The 26,992-nt window shown below is 31.5% G+C and overlaps 1 protein-coding gene across 1 annotated transcript in view; it reads right to left on the bottom strand.

Annotated features, from left to right (window-relative positions):
• The window catches only part of LOC142317926 (nose resistant to fluoxetine protein 6-like), a 44,272-nt gene that overhangs the window by 6,282 nt on the left and 10,998 nt on the right, over positions 1-26,992 (bottom strand). Inside the window, exons 4-10 of the mRNA XM_075354464.1 lie at positions 22,107-22,300; positions 19,214-19,374; positions 17,622-17,790; positions 14,850-15,040; positions 9,149-9,281; positions 6,232-6,421; positions 1,629-1,774 (exon numbers count right to left, since the gene is read on the bottom strand). Coding sequence (XP_075210579.1) covers positions 1,629-1,774; positions 6,232-6,421; positions 9,149-9,281; positions 14,850-15,040; positions 17,622-17,790; positions 19,214-19,374; positions 22,107-22,300 — 1,184 coding nt within the window. The remainder of the gene's footprint in view (positions 1-1,628; positions 1,775-6,231; positions 6,422-9,148; positions 9,282-14,849; positions 15,041-17,621; positions 17,791-19,213; positions 19,375-22,106; positions 22,301-26,992) is intronic.

Genomic DNA, 26,992 nt, shown 5'->3' with positions numbered 1-26,992 from the left:
AAATACAATATTTATACAATTTTATTTAATAGATAATTACAAAAATTTTAATTAGAAATTAGTGTCATTCTGACTGTCATGGGCAACAGCAAAGAAAATAAGAAGAATAAAAGTTATAGAATAAATATTGTGTACTGTCAACTTCACGGATTAAACATAAAAAATTATGTAAAAGGAATGTCACTTATTAGAATTAGATATAAAATAATGGAATACTTGAAATAACAGTAATAATCACTTAAGATGAACTGACCATTTTTAAACCAATTAAATTTTATTAAAAATCTTCAAATTAAATTTAACATCATGCTTTAAAATCTTATATATTTTTTTTTTTTAAATTTTATTTAAATTAAAATTTTTGTAAAATATTATCAAAACAAGAGATAAAAAACATAAAATATAAAAAAAATTAAATTATAAAGATTAATCAATTAAAATCAATTAAGTTAAAATTAAAATGTAAAAATATAATTGAAATAAAGATAAAAATTAAAAAATTAAGTCTTTTAAAATAAAATCAAAAATCTAAGCAAAGCAAAATCACTTGCCAACCATTACACTGAACTTACTCTATTAACCATACTGAAAGTTCAATTACTCTATCATCAAAACAAATAATGGTACTATCTACTGTAGCCTGTATTATACAGTCATCCTCATATACTGGCTGAAGTTTGATCATATTAAATTTATTCTTATGTTTATATAATACCTTACTAAAATGTCAAAACCCTCAGTTATTACTACCCATATCACATTTTTTAATTTTTAATATTTTTAAGTTTATTTGAATATCTGATATTGTGTGTTTATTTTAATCAAATGATCTGATACATTCAAAAAACCCAGTTACCTTTTTTATAACTTCTAAAAATGTTCCATGAATCTAGTTTTAAAAGATCTAGTGGTCTTACCAAAATAAATATGGTACAATCATTCATTACATATGATTTTATAAATTCCACTCAAATTGTATACATCAGAAATATTATTACTTATTAAATGTTTTATTATGTGGTATGAATGTATATATATATATATATATATACACACATACACACACACACACACACACACACACACACACACACACACACACACACACACACACACACACACACACACACACACATACACACACACACACACACACAAGACTTGTATACTCAATTTATTAATTACTTGTATACTAAATTTTATATACACCCAACAGTTTTATAGCTGTCTGCTAGGATAACAATTACACTAAAGTTCCACATGTCTATTACAGATGCTGATTGCTACTGTAATAATATTCATTTTTAAGAATTTTGTATATCACCTTCAGTCAAATATTCCTTATAAGCAAAATTTAGGCGGTTGACAATGTCATCCTACCTGCTATTTTTCAAAGTTCAGTAGCATTATTTTGTCAATATTAAATCATTCATTAATTTCACTTTAAAAGTATTTTATTTTTATTACTTATTTATTTACTTATTATTTATTTATTTTTATTACAAATTGTTTAATATTCCATATCTTTATATATTTTATAATTTTTATTTTTAAATGTTATTATTTTTTAAAATAATTAATCTAATGTTAAAAGCAAATCACTCAAACAAGATATTTTAAAATCTTACCCGTGTCATATCAGTAAAGTTTGTTGGTATTCTTTGTGCACCCATTTGTAGTTCTAAAATTAATATATGTGTCAAATATATACAATAAGAGAGGCGACCTAAAGGTTGGAATACAGAACCCCATGAAAGGAATTTATTGAGGAAACCTGAAAAAAGTAAATTATAGAATAAATTTTAATACATGTGTATATGCTGAAATAATAATTCTGTTTATTAAAGCTTGCTGAACTTCTTTTTTGTAGATTTTTCAGTTTATGATGTTTACTGATTATTACTGAGAATGTCATAACAACTCTTAACATTTGAAGGTGTTTCAAAAGCAATTATTTGCTGCTCTATAAAGCAGCAAAAAATGCAATTATTTTTCTCATAATAATATAATTTGGGCCACGTATACATTATTAACCTATAAAAGCTATGTGAATTGAAAAAATAATGTATTAAAACACAATTTGATTTAACTGAAACAAACACAACACAGAGAGAAATAGATAGATGGAGAGAGAGAGAGAGAGAGAATGTGTGAGATAATCAATTACTACATACGTGATATAAATAATAATTACAATAACTAAGCATAGTTTAAACAAATTAAATAAACCACAATATTCATAGTACAGTTATTTACTAATTATTACTTATATGGGATATGCAAATTATTTTTAATTTCAAAAAGTGTTATGCTAAACTAGCAATTATAATGATTAAAATATGAATTAAGTAGAACTTGTTTATGTATTATTGGTTTATGTGTCTTTTGTTAGCTATTTATGATTAATAATTAAAAATGTAGTGTTTATTGTGATTGAATTGTTATAGTTAGAAGGGACCATAAAACCTACAAATACAGTAACAATATAATCTCATTTACTTGTCATCAAATTCAGCTTTTTTCAATGGAAATACTGTTGTTGTATTGCTATTGATTATCAACTCACATATTTCCAACTGTCAGAATTGTTCCAAGATACTCTTAATTAATGTTAAAATGTAGATTAATTCCTCATATTTATTGCACCACTACATTCCCTAAATAATGAACTTGTGTGTTTTATATATAAAATATATATATATATTACATACTAGCTAATATTCCTGGTGTTGCTCAGGGTCATAATTTCTTCAAAGGCCCATCCACTACTATTTAAAAAAAATTGTCACTAACATTCCATAACAGATATAAATTTTCTTTGCATTCCTTCTTGTTGATTTTACCTTTTCAAATCTAGCCTGTTTATTACCTTACATTATGGTTTGAATGAAAACATGACGTGTTGGAAGAAAGAGCAAATATTTTAAACTTTCAAACAATACTCAATACAATAACTAATGCAACTATATAAATATGTACAATTTAATTTGATCCAATTTTAATTTTTTTTAATTTAATTAATCCTGCTGAGATCATTGACAATAAAAAAATAGGAACATCTTAGAACGTACGCATGAAAGTGGCCAGCCAAAAATAGTCAAAATCATTCTAGAATATTCCCAAATATTTAAATTATTTAAAATTCCGAAATATTCCAGAATTTTAACTTTTTTTTAATGTTAAAAAGCTTCTCACCCCTCACTTCTTCCGCAGCATGAATATACACTCACAATATTTTTCCTCAGTTACTGACTAATAAATGTTCCAAATTTGGTTTAACTAGCCGGTCAGGGCTCACTTTGCTTACCCAACTATCTGCCGGGGATCTTTGCCCCCTGGACACCCTATGCATTTGTTATCCTCATGGTTGTGAGAGTATTAAAAATTTTATTGATATTCATTAAAAAAAAAAAAGTTAATCTGTTTACTTCATTATATTTCTGCTGCCATGATCATAGCAATTAGATAATGAAATAAACCCACCAGGTTGGTCTAGTGGTGAACGCGTCTTCCCAAATCAGCTGATTCGGAAGACGAGAATTCCAGTGTTCAGGTCCTAGTAAAGTAAGTTATTTTTACACGGATTTGAATACTAGATTGTGGATACCTTCTTTGGTGGTTGGGTTTCAATTAACCACACATCTCAGGAATGGTTGAACTGAGACTGTACAAGACTACACTTCATTGTAGTCATGTAGGATGATATCCTACATGATCCTACATATGATCCTACTTCATTGTAGGATGATATGTATGATATGATTCATACATATCATCCTCTGAAGTATTATCTGAATGGTAGTTACCAGAGGCTAAAACAAGAAAAAGAAAGAAGACAATGAAGTAAAAAAATTAATTTTTTTTCTTCAATGGATATCTTTAATATCTTAACCCTCAAAGAGGCTAGGGCCTTGAGAAATGGTTCAAAACCTTTCCTGGGATAACTTGAATTTATCCTGACTGTTTGAAAGCAATCAATCATTGGTTCTTGCGCGATGCTGTTGCAGACAGACTTTTGCATTTATAAATATATATATATATATATTATTTTACTGAAATTAATCTTTTTAAGATACATATTATTCCTCTGTATAGTTAAATTATATTCTAAATTCTATTAATATAAACTACCAACTACAGAATATTGAGATGAGACATATCCTACCATGAAAGTACTTTCACACGATCTCCATCCTGTCATGATTGAAATATTTAATTAAACAGCATATTAAAAATACTAAACTAAAAAATGTACAAGGTGTCATACCTGTTACTTTACTGTAGTATTATAATGAAAATTGCATGTTGATTTATTATATGAGTTCTTTTATCTATCGCAGTTTTTATAAGACTATCTATCTCAAATACTATATGTTGTTTTATCAAATTGAAATCTTGTCTGAACTTATGTACAAGGTTTGTAAATAAAGTAATGATACTAGTTTTTTTGGCAACCAAACTGGCAACACTGTAAAGTTATTAGTAAATGTATGGTTATATGAACAGCTGATTTATATTAGGTATTAATATGTTTAGTTTATTGTTGCCACATGAGACGCTCTGTCATGAGCCCAAGTTTTTTGGTGGTTTAAGGCATTTTCAGATGGGTAGAAATTAGTTGCAGACAATCCACGCTCTGGAAGGCCTTTAATATCAAAAACTGATGTCAATGTTGAGCGAATCAGACTTGATATGGTACAACCAGCAATTAACTGTCAGAATGATTGCAGAAAAATTGAATTTGAACCATACCACAGTCCATAAAATTTTGACAAACGAATTGGACATGAAAAAAGTATTTGCAAAATTGTTCCCAAAAAAGTCACTGTTGAACAGAAAAACAACAGGATGGAAGTGTGCTGCAATCTTCTAGGGCAAATTGAAACTGATCCTGATTTTCTAAAAAAAATGTTATTACTGGTGATGAATCTTGGATATTTGAGTACGATCCTGAAACAAAATGCCAAAACAAGGAGTGGCTTCAAACTTATCATGTCCCAAAAAAGCAAAAATGAGCAAATCAAAAATCAAAACCATGCTATATGCAATTTGTTTCTTCAGTAGTAATTGCATTGTCCGTAAGAAGTTTTTGCCTACAGGACAGACTGAAAATCAATATGTTTACTGAGAAATTCTTGGAAGACTGCAGAAAAGAGTTGCCTGTGTGAGACCAGTCATCAAAGACAACTGGATGCTACATCATGACAATGCACCTTGTCACACTGTACTCTCCATTAATATATTTCTGGCAAAGAAAAATATTCCTGTAGTTCCTCAACCACCTTATTCACCTGACTTGAGTCCCTGCGACTTTTTCATATTCCCAACTTTAAAAAAACATTTCAAAGGAAATTTTGTAATAGTAGAAAACATAAAAAATAATGTGACTGACCATCTGAAGGATATTACAGTTTCTGAGTTTCAACACTGCTATGAGGAGTGGGAAAACCATTTGAAGTGTTGCGTGGTTTCCCAAGGGAAATATTTCAAAGGTGGTTGAGTCCATGTATAATAGGATTGTAAACAAAAATTTTTCTGAACCAGTCTCATTACTTTATTTACAGACCTCGTATATAATATTTTTCTAATGTATTTGATCTTGTATCACCTTTATTAATTTTGAATATTTCTAAATTTCTGTTAATATCAGAAACAGAATGTTTATTGCTTATTAGATAGCCTGCAATAATAGATAAACTTAATTTACTATTTTTGTAATTTCTATAATGTTGAAGAAATCTAGTTTTAAAGGATCAATTTTTTTTTCTTATATAAATGCTATCACAACCATTACATTTAATTTTATAAATTCCACCCAAATTGTTTATTTTTTTATAACTTTTGTTAATTAAATATTTTATTACGTGTTTATTAAGTTTGCATACGGATTAAATATTTCTTTATTGTAAAATTGGGCAGTCAGCATAGCTGAAAGAGTGTGATCTCAAAAAAAAAATTAAAAGTAATTATTTAACTATATATTCAGACACATACTTACATTGTTCAGTTTTTTTAAACTTTTCTACTGAAACAATTAATAAAAAATGTAAATAAATATAATTTCATAAAATCAGAATTATTAAAAAAAAATATACTTGGAAACATCTATAAAATTTACTAATTTGTGAAAGTTAATTGCTTATGAATAGCATATATTTTGATAATTAAAATTTTACTCTTTTTACTCTAAAAGATTAAATAACTATAATATTATAATTAATTATTTCATACCACCATGTCCAGTTGCACAAGCAAATATGAGCCAACATGATGCTAAAGCCCAGATATGTCTGTGTGTAGACTTGTATAATGTGTCATAAATTGGGTCATATTTATGCGTTTCCTTTTGAAAAGGTAATATTGTAAATATTACACTAAAGAATGCAATACCAGATAAAAACCATCCCAAAATTATTGTCTTCTGGAAAAACAAAATATATGGGTAATTTTTTATTATTATTTTTACTGTTATTAATATTATTCACAGAATATTATTCAAAGAACGTATGTGAATGTTATGTAGTGTTATTACTATTATTAGTATTAAAATAATCCACAGTGTATTGTATCCAGCCTTAATAATCATCGTATTATTTTATTCAAATATTTATTCTACAATCATATTTCCATGAAAATATAATGTGTCCGTTTTCAAGTTGATAGAAAATTGCAATGGATAATAATTTTCAAAATTAAATTAGTAAATTATTTATTTTCTTTTGATTTCAAACCTTAAAAATGTTTGTAGGTCTAAAAATTTGGGAAGGTAAATTTTCACAAATTCTATATAAATTCATTCCATTTGAAGATAATTATTACATTTTTTATTATTTTTAAATAACTTGTACTAGCTTACAAATAGTTCTGTTCTTATGAGTGTAGTTCATCCAAGTTGTAAACCCCAAGCATAATATTTAGTATACACTTTAACCCAGCTTAGAGACTTGAAAGCTCATTAATAGGAGCAGGCTTAAAGGGTTTAAGCCCAAGATTTTTTCATTATATTTTGAAGCTGAATGGGGAATATTTGGATCTGAAGACCTTTTTCTGGTTGAAGAAGAGAAAACAAGATTTAAACAAAATTTTTCAAGAATATCAGAGCTATTAAATCAACTGGCAGGATGTCCAGAGTTTCAGTTGAGGAGTAACCTAGTGGAAAAGGCTTTTTTCACATTCGGAATGTTACTAGTACTGATGGAGCTTCTTTACCAAAATGCTGAATGAATCTATTTTTTATGAACGTATAGTTTTCATTTTCATTTGTATGCTCATGCACCCAAACACTAGCAAGTTTTTCTTCAATCGAATACTAGTTTGTTTGTGTCTGCCATTTAAACAAGGCATTGCAAAAATTAAAAATTTTCACTGAACATGTGAAAATACTGTCAGTATCTAACAAATATGAAGCTTTTGCTGAGTAAATGAAATCAGCTGATTAAACTTTTATATCACCTGATAAATAATTTACCAACCTGTGTTATATCAGGAAAAAGGACTTTGTACTAGTTGACTGGGTAATCAGGACCCCTAATCTGGTAGAAAATAACCCCTAACTTCAGTCCCCTCCACTAGACCAACCCACTGGGTTGGTCAAGTGGTGAACGGGTCTTTGCAAATCAGCTGATTTTGAAGTCAAGAGTTCCAACGTTCAAATCCTAGTAAAGGCAGTTCCATTTTTACAGATTTGAATACTAGATTGTGGATACTGGTGTTCTTTGGTGGTTGGGTTTCAATTAACCACACATCTCAAGAATGGTCGAACTGAGACTGTATAAGAAGACTACACTTCATTTACACTCACTCATACACATCATCCTCATTCATCCTCTGAAGTAATACCTGATGGTGATTCCAGGAGGCTAAAATAGTGTCTCAAAAATATTTTGGTAATGTCACATAACATTTCATGATTTATAAATTTTACAGAATATTTATGTTACAACATAAATAAAAATATGATGATTATACAATATATTATTCAAACATTTACATAAACATTCAAAGCTCTGTTTTACAAAACTCTAGGTTCCACTACTTATTATTATTACAGAGAGTTTCATTATGGAGATTTTGAGACTAATATGTTGGTTTTTGTAAAAAGTGAAACCTATGAATAACAAATAAGTAGACCACAAAGAGTGGAGAGAAAGTTTTTCTTGGAATTTGAGGTAAAGACCTTGAAAGATGTGAAATTTTGTACGTTAATTGAAATATAGATAAACTTTAAAGTTTTTTTTAAATAGTTATGGGTTACATATGTAACTGGAAATATAATTTAGATACAAAACATACAAATATCTTGATTAACCAAAATTAATGAAGGAATTTTCTGAGTAGATTTGCTCAATGCTGTAATTTTTAAAATAATTAAAGGATTTCCAGAATTGAACAGCTGGTGATTTATACAGGTGTGTGGCTTTTTACTTCCTTGTACAAAGTAAGGGAAGTATTGTGATCATGAAAAATTTCGGTTTTTAGACTTCAATAGAAATATTAATTTTGATCATCCCTGAATCCATTTCAACTAGTTTCAGCATGACTCTGCACGTATGTATGCATCTCGCGTAACTCAAAAACAATTAGCCATAGAATGTTGAAATTTTGGATTTAGGACTATTGTAACATTAATTGTGCACCTTCTCTTTTGATTGCAATTGACTGAACCATAAGTATCCAAAAAAGTCCAAAATCCATTTGGACGTTTTCTTAACTGCAGTAGTAAGCCATCACTGAGAGCTTTTTAATGATATACATCATAAGTGGTACTTATTTTCATTGATTTCAGAGTTATAGCCAAATGAAATTTTAATTAAGAAATATTTGGATCTTAGAAGAGATAGGCACATTGGTTTAAACCAGACTTCATCTTCTTTTTTATTATAAATATTAACTGATTTTTTTTATAATTAATAACTGATTTATTAATAATTACTAACCTCTCAATGTAAAAAAATTTATACGATGAATAATAGTTCAATAATAACAAAAAAAAGTATGAAAAAATATCAGAAGTTTTTAATGAAATAAAATTTTATGTACTTTTCATTTAAAAAAATCATGTGTAACTATATTTTATTGAAAAATACTAGCTGGATTTTTATCAGAGGCTTCACTGTATAAGTGGACATGAAAAATTGTTTTTACTTACTCTAGATATAGGTGATGGATTATTTCTAAATTTATATAGATAAATTCCTAAACCAAAACCTAATAGCCATGATGTTGAACGAGCGTGTGTGTATACATAATTTTTCAGAAATATTCTGTCATCTTCAACCTTTCTGTATGAACATATTAGAACATGATTAGTTTACTGTAGTATAATATTAGTTTAGAGGTAACAATAGTATTTTAAAGTTCTAAAGTGTTCTTGAAGTATAATATAATAGTTTGGCCAGTCATATTCAAAATAGAAAGCATATATGAGCAATATATTTTTATGTAAAATTGGGCTGGAAATACATTCTATGTTTCTGTTCATGGTTAAGTTTTCATTATTTTACATTTTAATATAGGAATTTATTGTACATGCATATGTTTTTACTATAAATAATCAGCAAGATGTAATTTCATTTTTGTGTAATTACATGTTGCTTCATGAATTAATATTATATGAAATTTGGATATTGATTTACGAAAAAAAATATGCATACAATGTTACTATAAGACTATTCAGTGCAACTATTATGGAGATTAATAATTGTAGTGCCAATGAGGTATAATATAAATTTTAGCTCAACTTTTCCATTTAATAATTCATAATCTAAATGAATGTTATCACAAAGATAATATTTTTATGAATAGAATGTTTTTATTGTGAATAGTAGTTATAAACTCGCATAAGAAAGTCAATCATCAGTTTTGTGTGTGCTACTCCCTTAATTCAACTAAACGTGTTGAGTATAGATCTATATCTTTGTGGGAAAAAGAGAATGTGATTTGAATATATACCAGACTTGCATTATTAGTCACCAACAAAGAGGATAAGTTTTTTATGAATGTTTGATCAAGTGATATACCTGCAATTATTTTTTATTTGCATTCTAATACAAACATTGACTAGACTTTGTGAGTATGTGTTTGTGTATGTTTACATAGTCTGTATTCAACATGTTCAAAAGATTAATTTGATTTGAATATACAGAAGAGTTTATCAACAATAACAGACAGCAGTTATGTTAAGCAGGATGGGAGCTAGGATGATGAAGTATCAGTGAAATACTTCAGAAACTTGTTGATGAAGAGGTATGTTGTACTAAACACACACACACATACACAAATACAACCATGTTTAGTCTGCAATGCTTGCTCAGTTAATTTTGTTTGTTTAGCCAATGCTTGATATAAATCTTTAGATTTATTAGTATTTATTTTCAATTTATAAATAATTTTTGCCAATTCTTCCAATAGTTAGCAGATAGTTTAGAAAAGCTTTGATCAAACATTTATTTAACTAGTTTAGAAAAGCTTTGATCAAACATTTATTTAACTCCATTTACCTTTGGCTTATGAAACAGATTTTTCTATATGGTGTAATTTTACATTTTCTTACTAATCAACTCAATTGAGTTAAGTTTAGGATGTTATGGTGTCATTTTTAATATTTTGTGAACTTACTTCCTTTACAGTTTGTCAGGATACATAGCAGAGCGTATATTTTAGCAATTCCACTATTTGTGCTTAATTTTTGCTGTTAGAATTCATAACCTGATTAATTTTCTGTGTAGGTTATTATTGATTATCAAAACTGAATGAAGGTGGAAAGTTTGGTATTAATCTTGTTTTAACCACTTTTCATAATTCTAAGTATTTATGTATTTCCAACTTTCTGATTCAATTTAAGTATTGAAAACTCATTGGGCAATTACATGACTGCACTGCCAGCATGTTCTATTAACAGTATTGGTAGTTTGATATCCTTTTTTTTATAGCTATTGATAGTCTGTCCAAAGTTTTGGTTGGATCAGTCCAACCAAACATTTTCATCTGTACTGAATATTTTCACTTGTATTGAGTGAGTAGTTCATTGAATTAGGTTAATGGTATTGTATTAAAAGGCAATCATTCTTATTTTAAGATAAAGTTCTTATTTTTAGTATAAAGTGTAACATTTTTTTTAATTTCATTCTCTGACAGTGAATACATATAATGCTCACACTAATGTAAATTGAATGAAAAATTAGACAACAAACTTCGATCAGAAAAAAAAACTATATAAGTTTTGTTTTTGATTCCTTAAATTTTAAGGAAAAAAAACATTTTATTATAATTAAATTAAGTTGTATACATATTAAAAAACTCCTTTTAACTATATATTTTTTTTCAGTGTTAAAACAAATCATACGTTTACTAATGTCAGTAACGTGTACTGTGTTGCTTTGACTGTTAAGAATACTATTAGGTATTGGGTGAAAGTATTTATTTATTTTCAACTGTTCAAGTAAGTTGTTTTGTGCCACTCGACCACTGAAATTGACTATGAGCAACTAAAAGGTCACGTGAGTACGTATGTCTGATCCCAATGCAAAGAGTGCTGGGAAACCGCATCACTGCAAGCAACCTTGAGCAGCTGACTATGTGCAGCAACTGGACACAACAGGCAAGAAGTGACAAATCCAGATTCACTGTAATTCAGATTTACCTCTTGTAGTACACTACATTTATTTCAACCTGATTTTAATTGTCTGCCTGATGTCATAAATTCATTTTTCTATTTAAATTATAATATTTTATTGTTATTATTTTTACATATTTTACATGAATATTGATAATGAAAAACTGGTTAGTGCAGTTTGTGAAAAATCACCTCTATGGAAAATAGTAGACAAATGTTATCATTTTCAGGACATACAACGCAAACTATGGGGGGGGGGGGGCATTAATTTTTTAAATGCCTTAAAAACTATAACAATCTAAAAATAACTTGTGCAGTTATGCAAAAGATGATCAACTTTTCATTATTTTATTTTGTTTCTCTCCAACTTGCAGCATCATAACGAGCCATGCTTCTAACATGCCCCACTCAAATTTTTGTGACTTTAAATTAAGTGTAATTAAAGAATGCCTCAACCAAATCATCATCAAATTTTCACATGCACAACTTCAGATACACTGCTATAGCATATCTAAATTTCAATTAAAATGATGTAAAATTTCTGGAGATTTTTGAGTCACAAAATTTTATACATAGACCTTTAAATTGATATATATTGAGGAAACCACAATTTAAGTAAATGGTATTTCTGTACTCCTTATAACTCAAAAATAAAGAACATTAATTTTACAACCCCCCTCACAACTTTTGAAAGTAATGCCGTACTTTTCTTGAAAATTTAGTAAAAGAAAGACGCATACCGTATTATAAGTACAATGTATGCTTTGTACAAACACCAACTGACAGTCTCGTGAACTAGCCTATGAAGGACTACCCAACTGTCATAGTCGTATGAATCAAAATCAGCTGTAGTTAAATGATCTTGTAGTCACTCGTAATCTCTTCCAGAGGATGAACAGCCTAAATTTTAGTTGGTTTGTAAGTTGTTTAGAACTGATTCAAATTAACTAAAGAATATCTAATTACATTCTTAGTTTATGTAAAGTTAAATCGAGGGAAAGTGGAAAATTATATAGTGAATATCCTCAATTTTATTACTTTGCAAAAGTAAAGAGTGGTCATTATGATATAGGAATAACATTAGGAGAATGACTGAAAGAGAACTTGTGGAAAGTAGAATAAAGATATAAGTGTGCTAGGGAGACAGTGTTTAGGTAAAAAGAATAACAGTACTTGCAGATTTAAAAGTAATATGAAAATAGAAAAGAAAGATGGCTGTATAACAAATGAATTTCAAGAGGTTCAAAATGATGGTTAGAGTAAGAAAACATTTAAATGGATTGGATCAGAAGCCAGAAAATTTGAATATAGAAGAAAAGTTGATCAGTGAGTTGAAAATGAGTTTCGTATTCTAACATTGGAAGGCGACTAATCCTCACAAGCCATGTTTCTGTTCTATGATGAAGTAAGCCTTGTATAACCTACTTCCCGACTTATTAAAATGCTTAAGTGAAGAAGGAAGAAAGAATATTGTAAATTGTTGAATGCAATTAATTGTATGAAAGCAGACAGTGGTTTGACGATCTTCACTAAACTGTGATGATTTTAAGAAAAAAAGAGAAAAGGAACCAAAAAATGTGTAGAACAGAAAATTAGCCTAATAACAAATACTACTGAACTACTACTTAAACTACTGAACCAAAGATTGAGTGGAAAGTTGAACAGTTCACTTCGTGAGGAGCAGTTTGAATTTAGAAAACCATCCGGTTGGTCTAGTGGTGAACGCGTCTTCCCAAATCAGCTGATTTGGAAGTCGAGAGCTCCAGCGTTAAAGTCCTAGTAAAAGCAGTTTCTTTTATACGGATTTGAATACGATCATGGATACTGGTATTCTTTTGTGGTTGGGTTTGCACTCATACATATCATCCTCATTTATGCTCTGAAGTAATATATGAACGATAATTCCTGGAGGGTAAACAGAAAAAAAAGAAAAAAGTTTGGATCTAGGAAACATAGGGAGTACAAGTGATCTATTGTTTTCCTCAGTGAGAGGAAAGTTTATAAAAGAAAGTAAAGAAATTCATGTACTTTTAAATTTTCCTTCAAGAGAGTAACGTGGGATGTGTTAACAAAGATCTGCAAAGAGAAAGTCAGAGATTGGAAAGAAACAAAACTTGTGAAGAATCTTTATCTGAACCAAAATGTAGGAGTTTGAATTGGAATTGAAGTGGCTGAGAAATGTTAGCTGGAGAGAGGAATAAGACAGCGGTTCTGTTAGCTGCATGCCCTATGAAATACCTATCTTGAGAAAATTGTCAGTGAAAGTTTTTATGGAAAGTAGGAATACCTGTTGGTTGACGGTAAATTGAATACATCTGTTTTGCTGATGACCTCATGTTACAAGAATGAAATGAAAATAAATAGGATTCTGTACACCTTGGATAAGAAGTGTAAGGAATACAGAATGAGAGTATAAATACAGAAAGCTTTTTTCTTTAGAAATATAAATATAAGAACAAAAATACAGATAAAGTAGTAGGAGAATAAGTTACTTTAAATATCTTTGCAGCAAGACTAGTAAAAACTTGTACTGCTGTCAGGAAATTAAAACAAGGATTCAATGGCAAAACAGGTCTTTAGTATGAAGATGGGTTCCTACGTAAGCATCTGGATAAAGATCTAAATAGAAGATTGACAAAATGTTTTTTTTACTGGAGTGGGGCACAATATGGGGCAGAAACATGAACTGAGGAAAAATGGTGGATTAAAAGTGCTAGAAATATATATTTGGGAAAGAAGTAAAAGATAAAATGAGCAGTTAAAAAACAGAAATGAAGAGCTGGTGAAAGGTATTGGAGAATAGAGAAAGTTTATTTAAGTGTTAAAAAATAAAAAATCGGATAGGACACTGGGTAAAAAGAAAAAGTAACAGCGAACTGTTAAGAGTAAGTATTAAAAAGTGTTTGGTATTAACTGTATAAGGAATGGAAGTAGGAAGGAAAAAAGAAGAAGAAGAAGAAGGTTAATGAATATCAAAGAAGAAGGAAATTATGAGCAGGTAAAAAGGTTGGTGGAGGATTGATTGGCTTGGAATCTTGGCTTGGGTATACACTGGAACCTACCAAATCGCAGAACATTCATCAGCATTATATTAATAATAAAAGTGTACATGAAAAAAAAGCAGATTACACTAATGTGTAGATTAGTTTGCTATTGTATAAGAATGTTAAGTAAAATAAGAGAGGATATTTAAAGTTGTAATATTTTATTTAGATTAGATAAAACTGCAACATACCCTAAGATGAAATATCCTGCTGATACATGGTTATAATAGGGTTGAAGAATTGAAATTACAACAGAAACACCAATCAAACCACTGAGCAAATATCGTATTGTCCAAGGATGGTTCATTAAAGGATAAAGCAATATTGGTGACAACCAAAATAATTGCATATCAACTGTAGTATACCATGTCTGTATGGCACACTGAAATATAACAAACAGTAAAAGACATTTTAAATATTACATAATTACTGTTCATTTTTTCAATCTAATATAAGCACAATAATCCTCCAATTAAATAGAAGCTATAAATATAACACATTGTTTGAAAATAGAATTAAGATAAATTAATGAATTAGAGAAATTCATGAACTACTGCACTATTTTGAGTTTCATAAGTAAATTTTGTTCTTTAGTAGGTGAACAAATGAGATTTAGAAAATAAAGTTTTTTTTTTTGCTATTTAATTTATCAAAATTGAGAAGTTTATTTGAGATATTAGTTATTTAATGAAAAATTTGCTACCTCAACTAACCAATTTTTCATGACAAGAACATAAAACTCTTTTTTTATAAAGTATGTTATACTATATACTTTCTCTTTGAGTGGGATTTTGGATGAAAGAATTTTTAAATTTTACTTCTCAGCGTGAAGTGAATAATGGACAAACAAAAGTGTTACAAGAACTTGACTGAAAATTGCTCATTCTTACTGAAATTATTACAGAATGTTCACTCTAACAGATGATGTAATGCCAATTGATAGAGTTAAAGCAGTCAAACTTAGCTTATAATGGCAAATCAACCAAAATATAAATTTAATGTGGTTGAAAACTGTTCTTATGTATGATAAGGTGTTTTCAACCATTTGTGTTCATTCTAAGCAACAGTAATGCTTTATCACTCACATAAGCTTTCAGTCTTAGATGATGCACTCAATACACTAATGTCACCTGAAAATTATGTAGAATTTAACAGTTTAAAATCCACATGAATCAAGCAGAACAGATGGAACACAACAAACCCTCACACATAGAAGTTTGGTGAGGAATAATTGAACTAAATTATCCTGACTTCACATAGTTCTAAAATGTATGAAGCAAATGTAGCCTCAAACATACATTGAACAAATGAACACAATTGTAAGAGTACACTCTTAATTAATACACATAGTAATTGTCACGTACATAGTAGAACCAAAGTAAAAACAAATCATAAATAATAAATAAAGCTAATATAAATTATCAACAACCTAACTATTTTATGTACATACAAGAAAATGGACCACAACCTAAACATACAGTAAAACATTTTAAAATTCATAAAAACACATGACATCAATATACAATTTAATATATTTTTGACCACATTCTAATTAAGTATTTTTCTAACTCTAAACAGGCCTATAGTAAGGATACTTGCAACAAGAAAAGTACTAAATCATTTGTGTGGCTACAAATGTAGTTAAAAACATTTTGATTTAATTATAAAAAATTATGTCCATTAAGTTTAAATTTGGTACAAAAAATGTAAAGAAAATGTGGTTCACTTCTTGATTTAAATTAGGTTAATAATTAAATAATTAATTTTCAGTTATAACTATAACTGTCATCAAAAGCACTACCAAGTCAAATTTGGTTATTTTATTAAAAAAAAAACTGGATTTATACTGAACAGGTGTCCCATGAAAAAATGGTAAAACTTTCAGAACATATTCTACTGGTGAAAATAATGAAAAAGTTCATATAAACATAGGTCTGGAAACACTTTGTTTTTCAGTTATGGTTAGCGAAAAATTTCATCTGGATTTCAGCTCTTCTAATAAAAAGAAACCCTACCGTAACTTTTGAGATCTAAATTAAGGAGTAACATTGATGGTTTCTTATGTAATTTGAGCTGGGAAATAGCATGAAACAGGTGCAAGAACTGTAAGTCCAGTAGTTATTAAGATACCTGACGTGAAACACAAAATTCAGAGTCAAAAACAAGTTTTTTTTTAGGTTTGTTCTACAATAGCTTTATTAAATAACTAATAAATGTGGAAGATTTACTAACAAAACTTGTATTGAATTTAATTCTGGGAAAATTAAGGTAAATATAGCCAATAAAAACTTTTAAAAATCTGTTTTTTTTATTGAAGCAATACAGATGAAGTGATTTCAAGCTACAAACGAAAAATGTGGCAATGTACCATTTAGCTGAAAAATCATTTGCAATCTCATTTATAAAGGTACATCCTCCAAAAGAGCCAACAATTATTATAAAAAACAGATTTTAAAATTGTTTTATTTACTTTTATTGGCTGTATCAATAGGGCTTCTTTTTATTAATAGCTGAAATCTGGATTAAAATTTTCACAAGTTGTAACTCGAAAACAAAGCGTTTCCATACCTACGCTTGTATGAATTTTTTCTTTATTTTCACCAGTAGAATACATCCTGAAAGTTTCTCTGTAAGATACTGGCATATCTGTTTAATATACAGTAGTTGTTTTTTCTACTGTTCAAAGTAATGCATTCTTTAGTTTAACAGCGACATTAACTTATTTACCAACAGTATAGATTGTCAGATTGACTGCTTAATAGGATGAAGAAGAATAAACTTTGCAAGAGGGCTGAGGACCAGAAGAATGTACATCCAATAAAAAATTATCATCACAACATATTATATCATATAATATCTGCTGCAGATTATACCTTAAAAGTTTTACAGCATAATTTCTTGGAAATCTTAAAACAAATTAATTATAATTTCAAGTGATGAGCAAACTTTTTACTTTTACATACCATATTATCTGAATCATAATAATTATTAATGTATATGAGTGATGCCCACCAATTTTTTACACATGCTTTCTTTACTGTGTCATAGTAGAGAGAACAAAGTGGACCATCACATAATCTGTCAGAGAGTGTGGTATAAAATAATACAAGCCCAGCCAAAGCTGGTGTCAACCTGTAATTATAATAAAAAAATACATAAATATTAAGTAAAACTGGGAAATCGCTATTATCAGTTTTTTTTAATTTTTTTTTTTATAAAAAATTGATATTTAATAATTGTAATTTAATAATTTTATTAATAATTGTTATTTTGTTGACCTAGAATAAATGTCATTTGAAATGTGTATTTTTTTCCAGCTAGTAAGATTTTTCATCAGCACATCAACATTTTATTTTAACAAAAAAAAAAAAAAAAAATAATAATAATGACAGATACTGCATAATAGTTTTTTTCTATTGTAGTATTTTATCATTCATTAGGTTAATAGATTCACATCAAGTGTTAATATAATTTAATTTATTGTGAAGTAACAATAAAAAAAAGCTTAGTTATGCTTGAATTTCAAGTAATAATAAAAGAAAATTTAGTTATAATAAGGCTATAATTATATTGACATTCTAGATTTGCTAATTATGTTAACAGGAGCAGAAGCAATCAGGAAAAGAGAGTATTTTCTTTTAACTTATTACTTCATTACTTGATTGGCCTCATTATGGTAAAAGGAATAAAGAAGCCATGTTCTTCAGAAAGATGATTGGAAAATGGAAGACAAGAAATACATAAAAACCAAGAATGAGAAGACAAGAGGCTCTACAGAAAATTGAATAATGAATTAAGAAGAGAATCACAGAAATCAAAAGGAAAACTGGCTTGCACAAGAATGCTCACATACAAAAGATTTAGAAAGAAAAGAACAGTATGAAGAGTGGTACCGTCTCAGCCTTTCATCTGGAAGTCCTGGGTTCAAATCCTGGTCAGGCATGGTATTTTTTCATACACTACAGATTTCCATTCTCATAGGGCAAAATGACAAAAGCAATTGGGCAGTCATCTCAAAAAAAAAAAAAAATTACATAAATGGATGAAGACTGTAGGCTTTAAAAAAAATTGGTGTAAAGATTATATGACGACTAATTTAATTTCATATCCAATAAAGATTTTTTTGTGAATTTTGAACAGAAAACAGAATAAAAATAAAGGAAATATTTACAGAATAATTACAAAGTAATGGTTACAGAATTCAGAAAGTTAGAACAATATGAATTAACTCAATTACATCCAAAAGATGCAGTTAATAAGATCTATTTTTAACAAGTATTTAGAAAGAGGTAAAAGGCTAAGTATATGCTTTATGAATTTAAAAAAGGATATTACCATGTCAAATGGAATAAACCAATAAAAATTTTAAAAAGCTGAAAACTGGATTGGAAAAGTAGAACACAATATAAAAAATCAGAAAACAGCTATGAAAATAAAGAATGCTCAGTTTATGTAAAATATTATTGAAAATGCTAAAACTATAAATATATTAACCAAAATGATAAGAATAATTTAATTTTTGCATTTTTATGGGTTGCATCTAGCTTATTCTTACCTCATATATCTATGTAGGTAAAATTTCACTATATTGAAGCTCTTTTCTTTGTTAATTTTCTTCAAGAATGTGTATGATAATAACAATCCACTCATTACAAAAAATGTATCAACACAAATAACACCATTTGTAATGAAAGCATGGTTCCAGTCTTGAAGAATCTATGACACATTATTAAGTATTAGTTAAATTTTAAAAATTAAACTACTTTAACCATTCAAACCCAAATTTTCAATTACGAGAAAAAAGTTTTCTTTTTTAAATTCTGTTATTTTTTTCATGGAATTTGATATGTAATATGTGTTTGCTCCAGTCATTTTTTAAAAAATGACTGGAGCGTTGTCTTTCAAGTGGAAGTCTTTCAAGCGTAGTGTTGTCTTTCAAGTGGAAGTAACATTGCATGTACTGAAGAACATTATTTGCTATTGTGGTACTGGTATTATGCCTGATTAAAACTCAAGAACCCTTAAGTTTTTGTATTGTATTTGTTTACAAAAAAGAGAATACATGTTTTTAATAATATTACTATTTTTAATGATTTTTTTTTTGTCTTCAGTCATTTGACTGGTTTGATGCAGCTCTCCAAGATTCCCTATCTAGTGCTAGTCGTTTCATTTCAGTATACCCTCTACATCCTACATCCCTAACAATTTGTTTTACATATTCCAAACGTACACAATTTTTCCCTTCGACCTGTCCTTCCAATATTAAAGCGACTATTCCAGGATGCCTTAGTATGTGGCCTATAAGTCTGTCTCTTCTTTTAACTATATTTTTCCAAATGGTTCTTTCTTCATCTATTTGCCGCAATACTTCTTCATTTGTCACTTTATCCACCCATCTGATTTTTAAAATTCTCCTATAGCACCACATTTCAAAAGCTTCTAATCTTAAAATTTCTAGATTTTAATGATAAAATTAATAAAAAAATAAGTATTAAATACAGTCAAAGTCAAGAAAGAGATATATTTATACTCATGACATATTATGTGCAAGTACATGTTTACTTTAGTGCTTTAGATTATTTTGACACTTTTTATAGTTAGTAAATGAAAATAACATTTGCATTATGCAATTAAATAGTTACTATTATTTTATAAATTTCAACTGTATCCTTTAATTAAATTAACCACATTATAATAGAACATGATGCTGTATTTGCTAATATTAATAAAATAATAGGTCTATCTCAAAAATGTTATAAATTATAGTAATAAAAAAAAAACAAAGCACACCTCACATTCTACTGATTGAGACACTAAAATATTTTATACACATTTAAAAAATTTATATCCAAGTTTAGATAATTTTGGTTTGCCTTACTTTGAGTGGAATACTGCCGAACAGTTCCTGTCTCTGTTCAAGTATAATCAATGAATAAATAAGATTTTTCTTTGTGTTCTCAACTGATTAAAAAACTCCTTTTTTTAAATCATAAAATACAGAAATGTATTAATAATTTAGATGTTTATTAATCATGTCCCTAAGATAAAATTATTATTAAATCGTTGTTTAAGTCAAGGTTGAATTAAATAAGACCATTCTTTTATATTAGATTTATAATTTAGTATTCTAATACTTTAAAAATTTTCATAAATGTTTAACACATCCATTTATATTTACTTTTGAGACATATATTATTTAAGTATGTATAAAACTGTAAAAGACAACAACAGAAGCTACAGTTAATCTTTAGCTTTCAGGAATTGATGTGAAACAGTTATAATGAAGTACCTGTTTGAACAAGTGTATACATAGTGTTGTCATGCTATGCAGCTAGTGATCTAAAAGTAGATACAGTCAAACTGTTATAAGAGCATACAGGAAGCAAAAGCATATAGGAATATAAGTAGTGAGAATAGTATTGTTTAAACTGTTTGGTTTTTGACTTATAGAAACAAAAATATAATTGAAGTAAGATGTAACAGAGAACAATCTAAGAAGAGAAATTATAAGAGTACATTATAGGTCAGAAGTTTCTTTTTATTTGGCAATAAAGTAATGAAGAATATATAAATCTTGAAGAAAGAGACTATCAATCAGAATAGAAAATAATTTATTCTAAATATGTAATAAGGAATTCCGAAGAAATTTTGAAAAATTTATGGAATGTAGCAAATCAAGATTAGTAGGAAGCTAGAAAGATAATGATGAGGCTATTGAAATTCATAGACAAAAATATTAGAATTTGATGGGCGATAAAGTTTCAAATATAGTAAATTTTAAGATAGTTTGTAGAAGAAAGGATTATGGAACAGAATCTTGTAAAGTAGACAGGTAGTTTGGTGATAATTATTTTTAGGCATTCAGGATTAGTTAATTTTGTTACAGAAGTGTTGAATTTTGAACAAAACTTTAAAGGTGACAAAAATTAAGATACATGAAAAAGATGTATCAGAACAATAATTGTGTTGAGATAATAATTTGTGCAAAAAATGTAAGAAACATAATTAATTGTATTAAATCAGTCATATTAAAAATTAGAAAAAGAAAAAATCAAATAGTTCATTAACATATTGACCTCTGAGTTACTAAAATGTAATATGAAAATGAAAGTTAACACCAACTGAAGATGCGGGATCCAATGAAAATCGATTCTTGGAATTAATATTGTAATTTTAACTTATTTATTTACTGTGTTTTAAATTTCATTTAATATTAAAATAAACTATATAGATTATATTAGATTTCTAAAATTATGAATTGAATTATTTATAGGAAATATGTAACTTCAAAAAATCTTTACAGTTAAATGAGAGTATGATATTTTAGCATAGTTTAAATCATTGTGTGAAATTACACTTAATATGGTACAGTACTATTTTCTCACTTTTCATTATTGTTGTTAAGTTATGGTGAATCATGCAAAAATATTTATTTATTATTGACTAACCCTGTTCCACTGGAAGAGACCCATTGCAGGTGCCGTATGCAGCATTAAGAATCTGTGAATAAGAGTTATCCAAACCATCATTAAGAAACGTAACCCGTACAAAACATCCATTGACTCGTGGCTCTTTACAACATTTAAAAGAAGATGGCCATTGGTATGTAATGAAAAAGACATAATTGTCCCATGAAGTTTATCTGAAAGAAAAATTGTGTATATCAGTTTTGTATCTAGATATGTCAGTGAACTTTTTAAACTTAATTAAAAGGAAGAGTATTTAGTGACTGTTGTTAATTAACTTAATATAATCTCTAATTTTCATTTTGGGGTATTATGGTTAGTAATATTACTTTACTGATGTGTAGCTGCTGAAACAATGAATGAGATTCCCATCAAAAGAACTATCTACTATTAATACTTTTGCCATACAGCTGATCAACACGTTGGCTACCGTGAGGATTGGCTGCAATCTTCAACTCTTATTCACTGGTTCCAGTGAATTTCATCATAACATTAGTCAGGTACCAAACCTAATAACTGTTGAAAATTGATAAGAAAACTTTATTTTATTAATGACACACCATGTGAAAAATAAAAAATATTAAAAACAATGAAAAAAAAGTGAGATAGCCGGCATTCTTCACAGTACACCAGCAAAGAGTTATTTTTTATATACCATGAGGAGTGCCGATAATCCTCATTAAATATTTATGTTGTTTCTTCCATGCTCATATGTTTTCTTTCTATTAACCAACTCCCACTTTTCTTCCAATGGACACTGTTACATATGTATAATAACTATATAAAACTGCTACCCAACTGATATATTCAGTATGTAACTTGGATATAGTACACAGATATACTAGTTTCCCCTAAGACATCACCGTTTGTTTGCAAATTTCTCCTTACAGCTTTCTGGCTGCTTTGAGAGACCAATGATTCTTTAAAATTTAAAACCACACTCTGGTTTGAAGATCTCTTTAAAACCTTATCCAATTTTTGACTGCTAAGTCAGACAATCACTCTGGTCCCTTTTTGCGCCGAGTGATTAGTGAGAATATACTTTGTTTTCGGTGTTTCTTGGCTGTCAGTTGATTGTGTACCGCCGACAGTATCGAGGCTTGTTGTTAGAAGTGTATTCGCACTGCACATATTCTTATAGACTATCATATGTAGCTTCCTGCGGAGTGATTAGCGGAGGTTTATTCGGTGCGTACCTTCCTCATCGGGGCGAAAAAGGTGGCAACGACTGCTGGTCATTAGCCCTGGTAACAGGAAAAAGGCCGTGCCTTTTAGTCCTTCTGCGCTCTTGTCAGAGCGAGGGCAGTAATCAGTGGTTTTTAGCTGCACTTCCAGTGCTTCGATCAACCGATCCAGTAGCGGCTAAAGGTGCGAAGCGTGACAGGAGAACGTAAGGGTCTCCGGCTGCCCGTACTCGCTGCGGGTAGTTGTCACTTGTGGGCTTGCCCAACTTAGTACGATAGTAATACAGCGAGAATCTTGTTAGTTGACAGGACTTAGGGAATCTTCGGCCATGTCTTCCAAGAGGTGAAGAAGTCCAGGCGGAAGAGGAAACCTGCGCCGGTTCCATCGACTAGCTCCTCAGAGGACGAGGTCAGCGAAGCGATGGATACAGGGGCACCCACCCAGGTGCGGTCCTCCCCTGTAGTAGAGGCCTTCAAGAATTCTAAGGGCAGACCTGGCAGTTCTGCCCTGTTGTTGAAAATAGTCCAGGAGTACCTGGACTACTTAGTAGATTTTCTGGCACTTCCCGGCGGAGTCAGTTCGGTGGCGAGGAAAACAAGTCGGTCCCTCGACTTGGCAAGTTGAGAGAAGCTTTTAAGGCGGTTAATGAGGGTTTCGAGGCCTTGGCCTCCAAGCCCCACGAGGTCAATTCTCCCAAGGTGGTTGTCCAGGCGCTACGCTGATGTTCTGAAAACCAAACGCGAGGCCAGCAAGGCGGTTAAGAAGCTGGAGGTAATCTTCGTGAATAAGGCAGAGGGCTCGAAGACCACGAGTCAGGACTTAAAGCGCGATTTCCGGGAAGCCCTTCGTGATGAACGGAATCGGCTTAGAATTCGTGATATAAAGGAGACCAGTAGAGGGTTAGTTGTTGTTGCGGACAAGGAGATGGTCCAAGTCATCAAGGACTCTCCTGCGGTACAGAAGCTTGAGGTTAAGGTCGACCCCAATCGGTTGAGGAAGCCCCGGGTCATTATATATGGCATCGAGCGGAGTCTCTCTGATGAAGTTCTGTCTCTCATTCGGGAGCAGAATACTGATTTGGACGAGGCCTCGTTCAAAGAGCAGTGCAGGCTAGTCTTCAAGACTGGAAAGCGTGATGCTTCTCGGTATCAAGGAGTTTTTGAACTAGGTGCTGGACTCCACCAGAAGTTTTTGTCCGAGGGTAGGGTCTTCGTTGATTTTGCCTCTTGTCGCGTCAAGAAATACCTTGACGTGCAGAGGTGCTTCAAATGTTGTAGGTTTGGCCACAGGGCCAAGTTTTGTAAGTATGCGTCGGTCTGCGCGCATTGTGGTGAAGAGGGCCACAAGCATGACGATTGTCCGCAAAAGAAGGAGGCTCCGACTTGCGTTAATTGCAAGTGGTTACGCAAGAATCATAGGCACTCCATCAATAGTAGGGAGTGTGGTAGTTATTTGAAAGCGGTTGAGGTCTACTTCAACTCGCTCGATGGTTAGGTTCGTTCAACTCAATGCCCAGGGTGCCTATGCGGTCCAAGTAGAGTTAGGTATCGTCGTTGAAAAGCAGAGCCTCGATGTTTTACTTCTACAACACCCGTACGTTGTCAAGGGTGACCTGCCAGGTTTTTCAGGCTGGAATAAGTTCCATGTTGGTGAAAGTAAATCCGCCGTTCTGTGCAGGAAGTCTATAGATAGTGTCTTTATACAGCAAGCCTCTGACACGCATCATGTCGTTGTTAAGCTTGCTGTGGATGGTTTCGACCTAGTTGTGGTTAGTTCGTACTTTCAGTACAGAGATCCCACTGACTTACACTTGGAAAGATGGGATAGAATTATCAGGCTGATAGCGGGTCGTCCTATTCTTATAGGAGTTGATGCGAACGCCAAATCGCTTCTTTGGCACAGTGGGATCACAGATGACGGCGGTGAACTGCTAGAAGGCTTCATCTCGCAGCACCGTTTTGAGGTGTTCAATGTCGCCGGCGAGTTGGCTACCTTCGCCGGCGCGGTGGGATTGCGGAGGACCTTCCTTGTTACCAACATTGATGTTACCTTAGGTAAGGATATCCCTGGTAGGATTCTGAACTGGTCTGTAGTCGATGATTGCGAAATCGATCATCGGCTCATAGTTTTTGATTGGATAGGTGGGCTGCGCGATGTCTTTAGGGCGGACGCCCCTGTTCAGCAGGGGCGCTTCTTGCACAGGCGGGCGGATTGGCCCAAGTTTTCTAACATGCGGCCAGGATGCGGGTGTTCACTCGTAGCCTGGACGAGGTCCCTCTAGATAACCTGGCAGAGAATTTCTCCTCTGCGGTGGTTGAAGCCGCAGAACTCTCAATCCCTCGGAGTACGGCTCGAGAGAGAGTAGCTGGTTGTTGGTCTCGGAACTTGACTGCGATAAAGCAGGCCGTGGGCCGACTCAGGAGAGCCGCACAGCGTGCGCGTGATCCTGACCGGACTTCTCAGCGAGATTCCTGGCGCTCTTTTGTTCAAGAGCAGGGGGATAAGAACCCTTGGGGTGTTGTTTATCGAGTTCTTGGTCACAAGCGGAAAAATGAGAGTCTTCTGTCGGCTCTCTCGACCCAAGACGGCGTTGTAGTTGAGAAAGATCGTGTTCTGTCTCTTCTGATGGACGATCTGCTCTCCGATGATACCGAGGTTGGTGAGACCTCGTATCATCGGAGAGTTCGAGCGGCGGCTGTGGATTTCAATACAGACTCTGTGTCTTCGGAGATTACTGAGGCGGAAGTCCGCCAAGTAATCTGAAGCCTGGCTAGGAACAAAGCCCTCGGATATGATGGTATTACTGTGGAGCTCCTTGTTCGCACCCTGCCTGTAATTCTTGGCCCATTGACTAGGGTGTTCAATAGGTCTTTATTCGCCGGGTATTTCCTGGCTTGCTGGAAGCGTGGAATTTTGAAGTTATTATTCAAAGGTGGCGACAAGGACCCCACCGTTAGTTCTTCTTACCGTCCTCTGACGCTCTTACCAGTTGTTGGAAAGGTTTTCGAGAAGGTACTTTACTTCCGCATTAATAGTAGGCTGACTTCGAATCACGTGCTGATGGACGACCAGTATGGCTTTAGATCCGGTAAGAGTACAGAGGACGCGATTCTTAGGGTCCTGGATCTGGCTTCAGGCAGTGAGTGGAAATATGTACTCGGTGTCTTCTTGGATATATCCGGGGCATTTAATAACTTGTGGTGGCCCTCTGCCATGTTTCAATTGGAGAAGCGTGGTTGCACGCGGGATGAAATTAGGACTCTCTCGAGTTACTTCAGCGAAAGAACTGTTGTCCTTCGTGACGGCAGTTCGCAAGTAGGAAAGACCCTGTCAAAAGGATGTCCGCAGGGCAGTGTATTAGGTCCACTCGTCTGGACCATCGAGTTTGACTCTCTCATGCGGCTACGTTTGCCCGGTGGCTGTCGCGTTGTGGCTTATGCCGACGATGGGCTGTTGCTGGTTGAGGGTGGTTCGCGTGCTGAGATTGAGCTCAGAGCGGCACAGGCATGTAGGGTTTTGCGGTTGTGGAGTCTTCAGCATAAGATGGTTTTCAGTGCAGAGAAAACCACTATGATGTTTTTGAAGGGCCGTCTAGCTGTAACTCGCCATCCGCGGGTTGTGATGGACGGCCGTACAATTAGGTATGTCACTCTTCAAAAGTATCTGGGTGTTATCCTTGATGA

The sequence above is a fragment of the Lycorma delicatula genome, chromosome 1 (genome assembly GCF_047948215.1).
Source record: "Lycorma delicatula isolate Av1 chromosome 1, ASM4794821v1, whole genome shotgun sequence".
In the NCBI taxonomy this organism is placed as follows: Eukaryota; Metazoa; Arthropoda; class Insecta; order Hemiptera; family Fulgoridae; genus Lycorma; species Lycorma delicatula.
The sequence above is the reverse complement of the archived record's forward strand: the minus strand, read 5'-3'. Positions and strand labels throughout refer to the sequence as shown.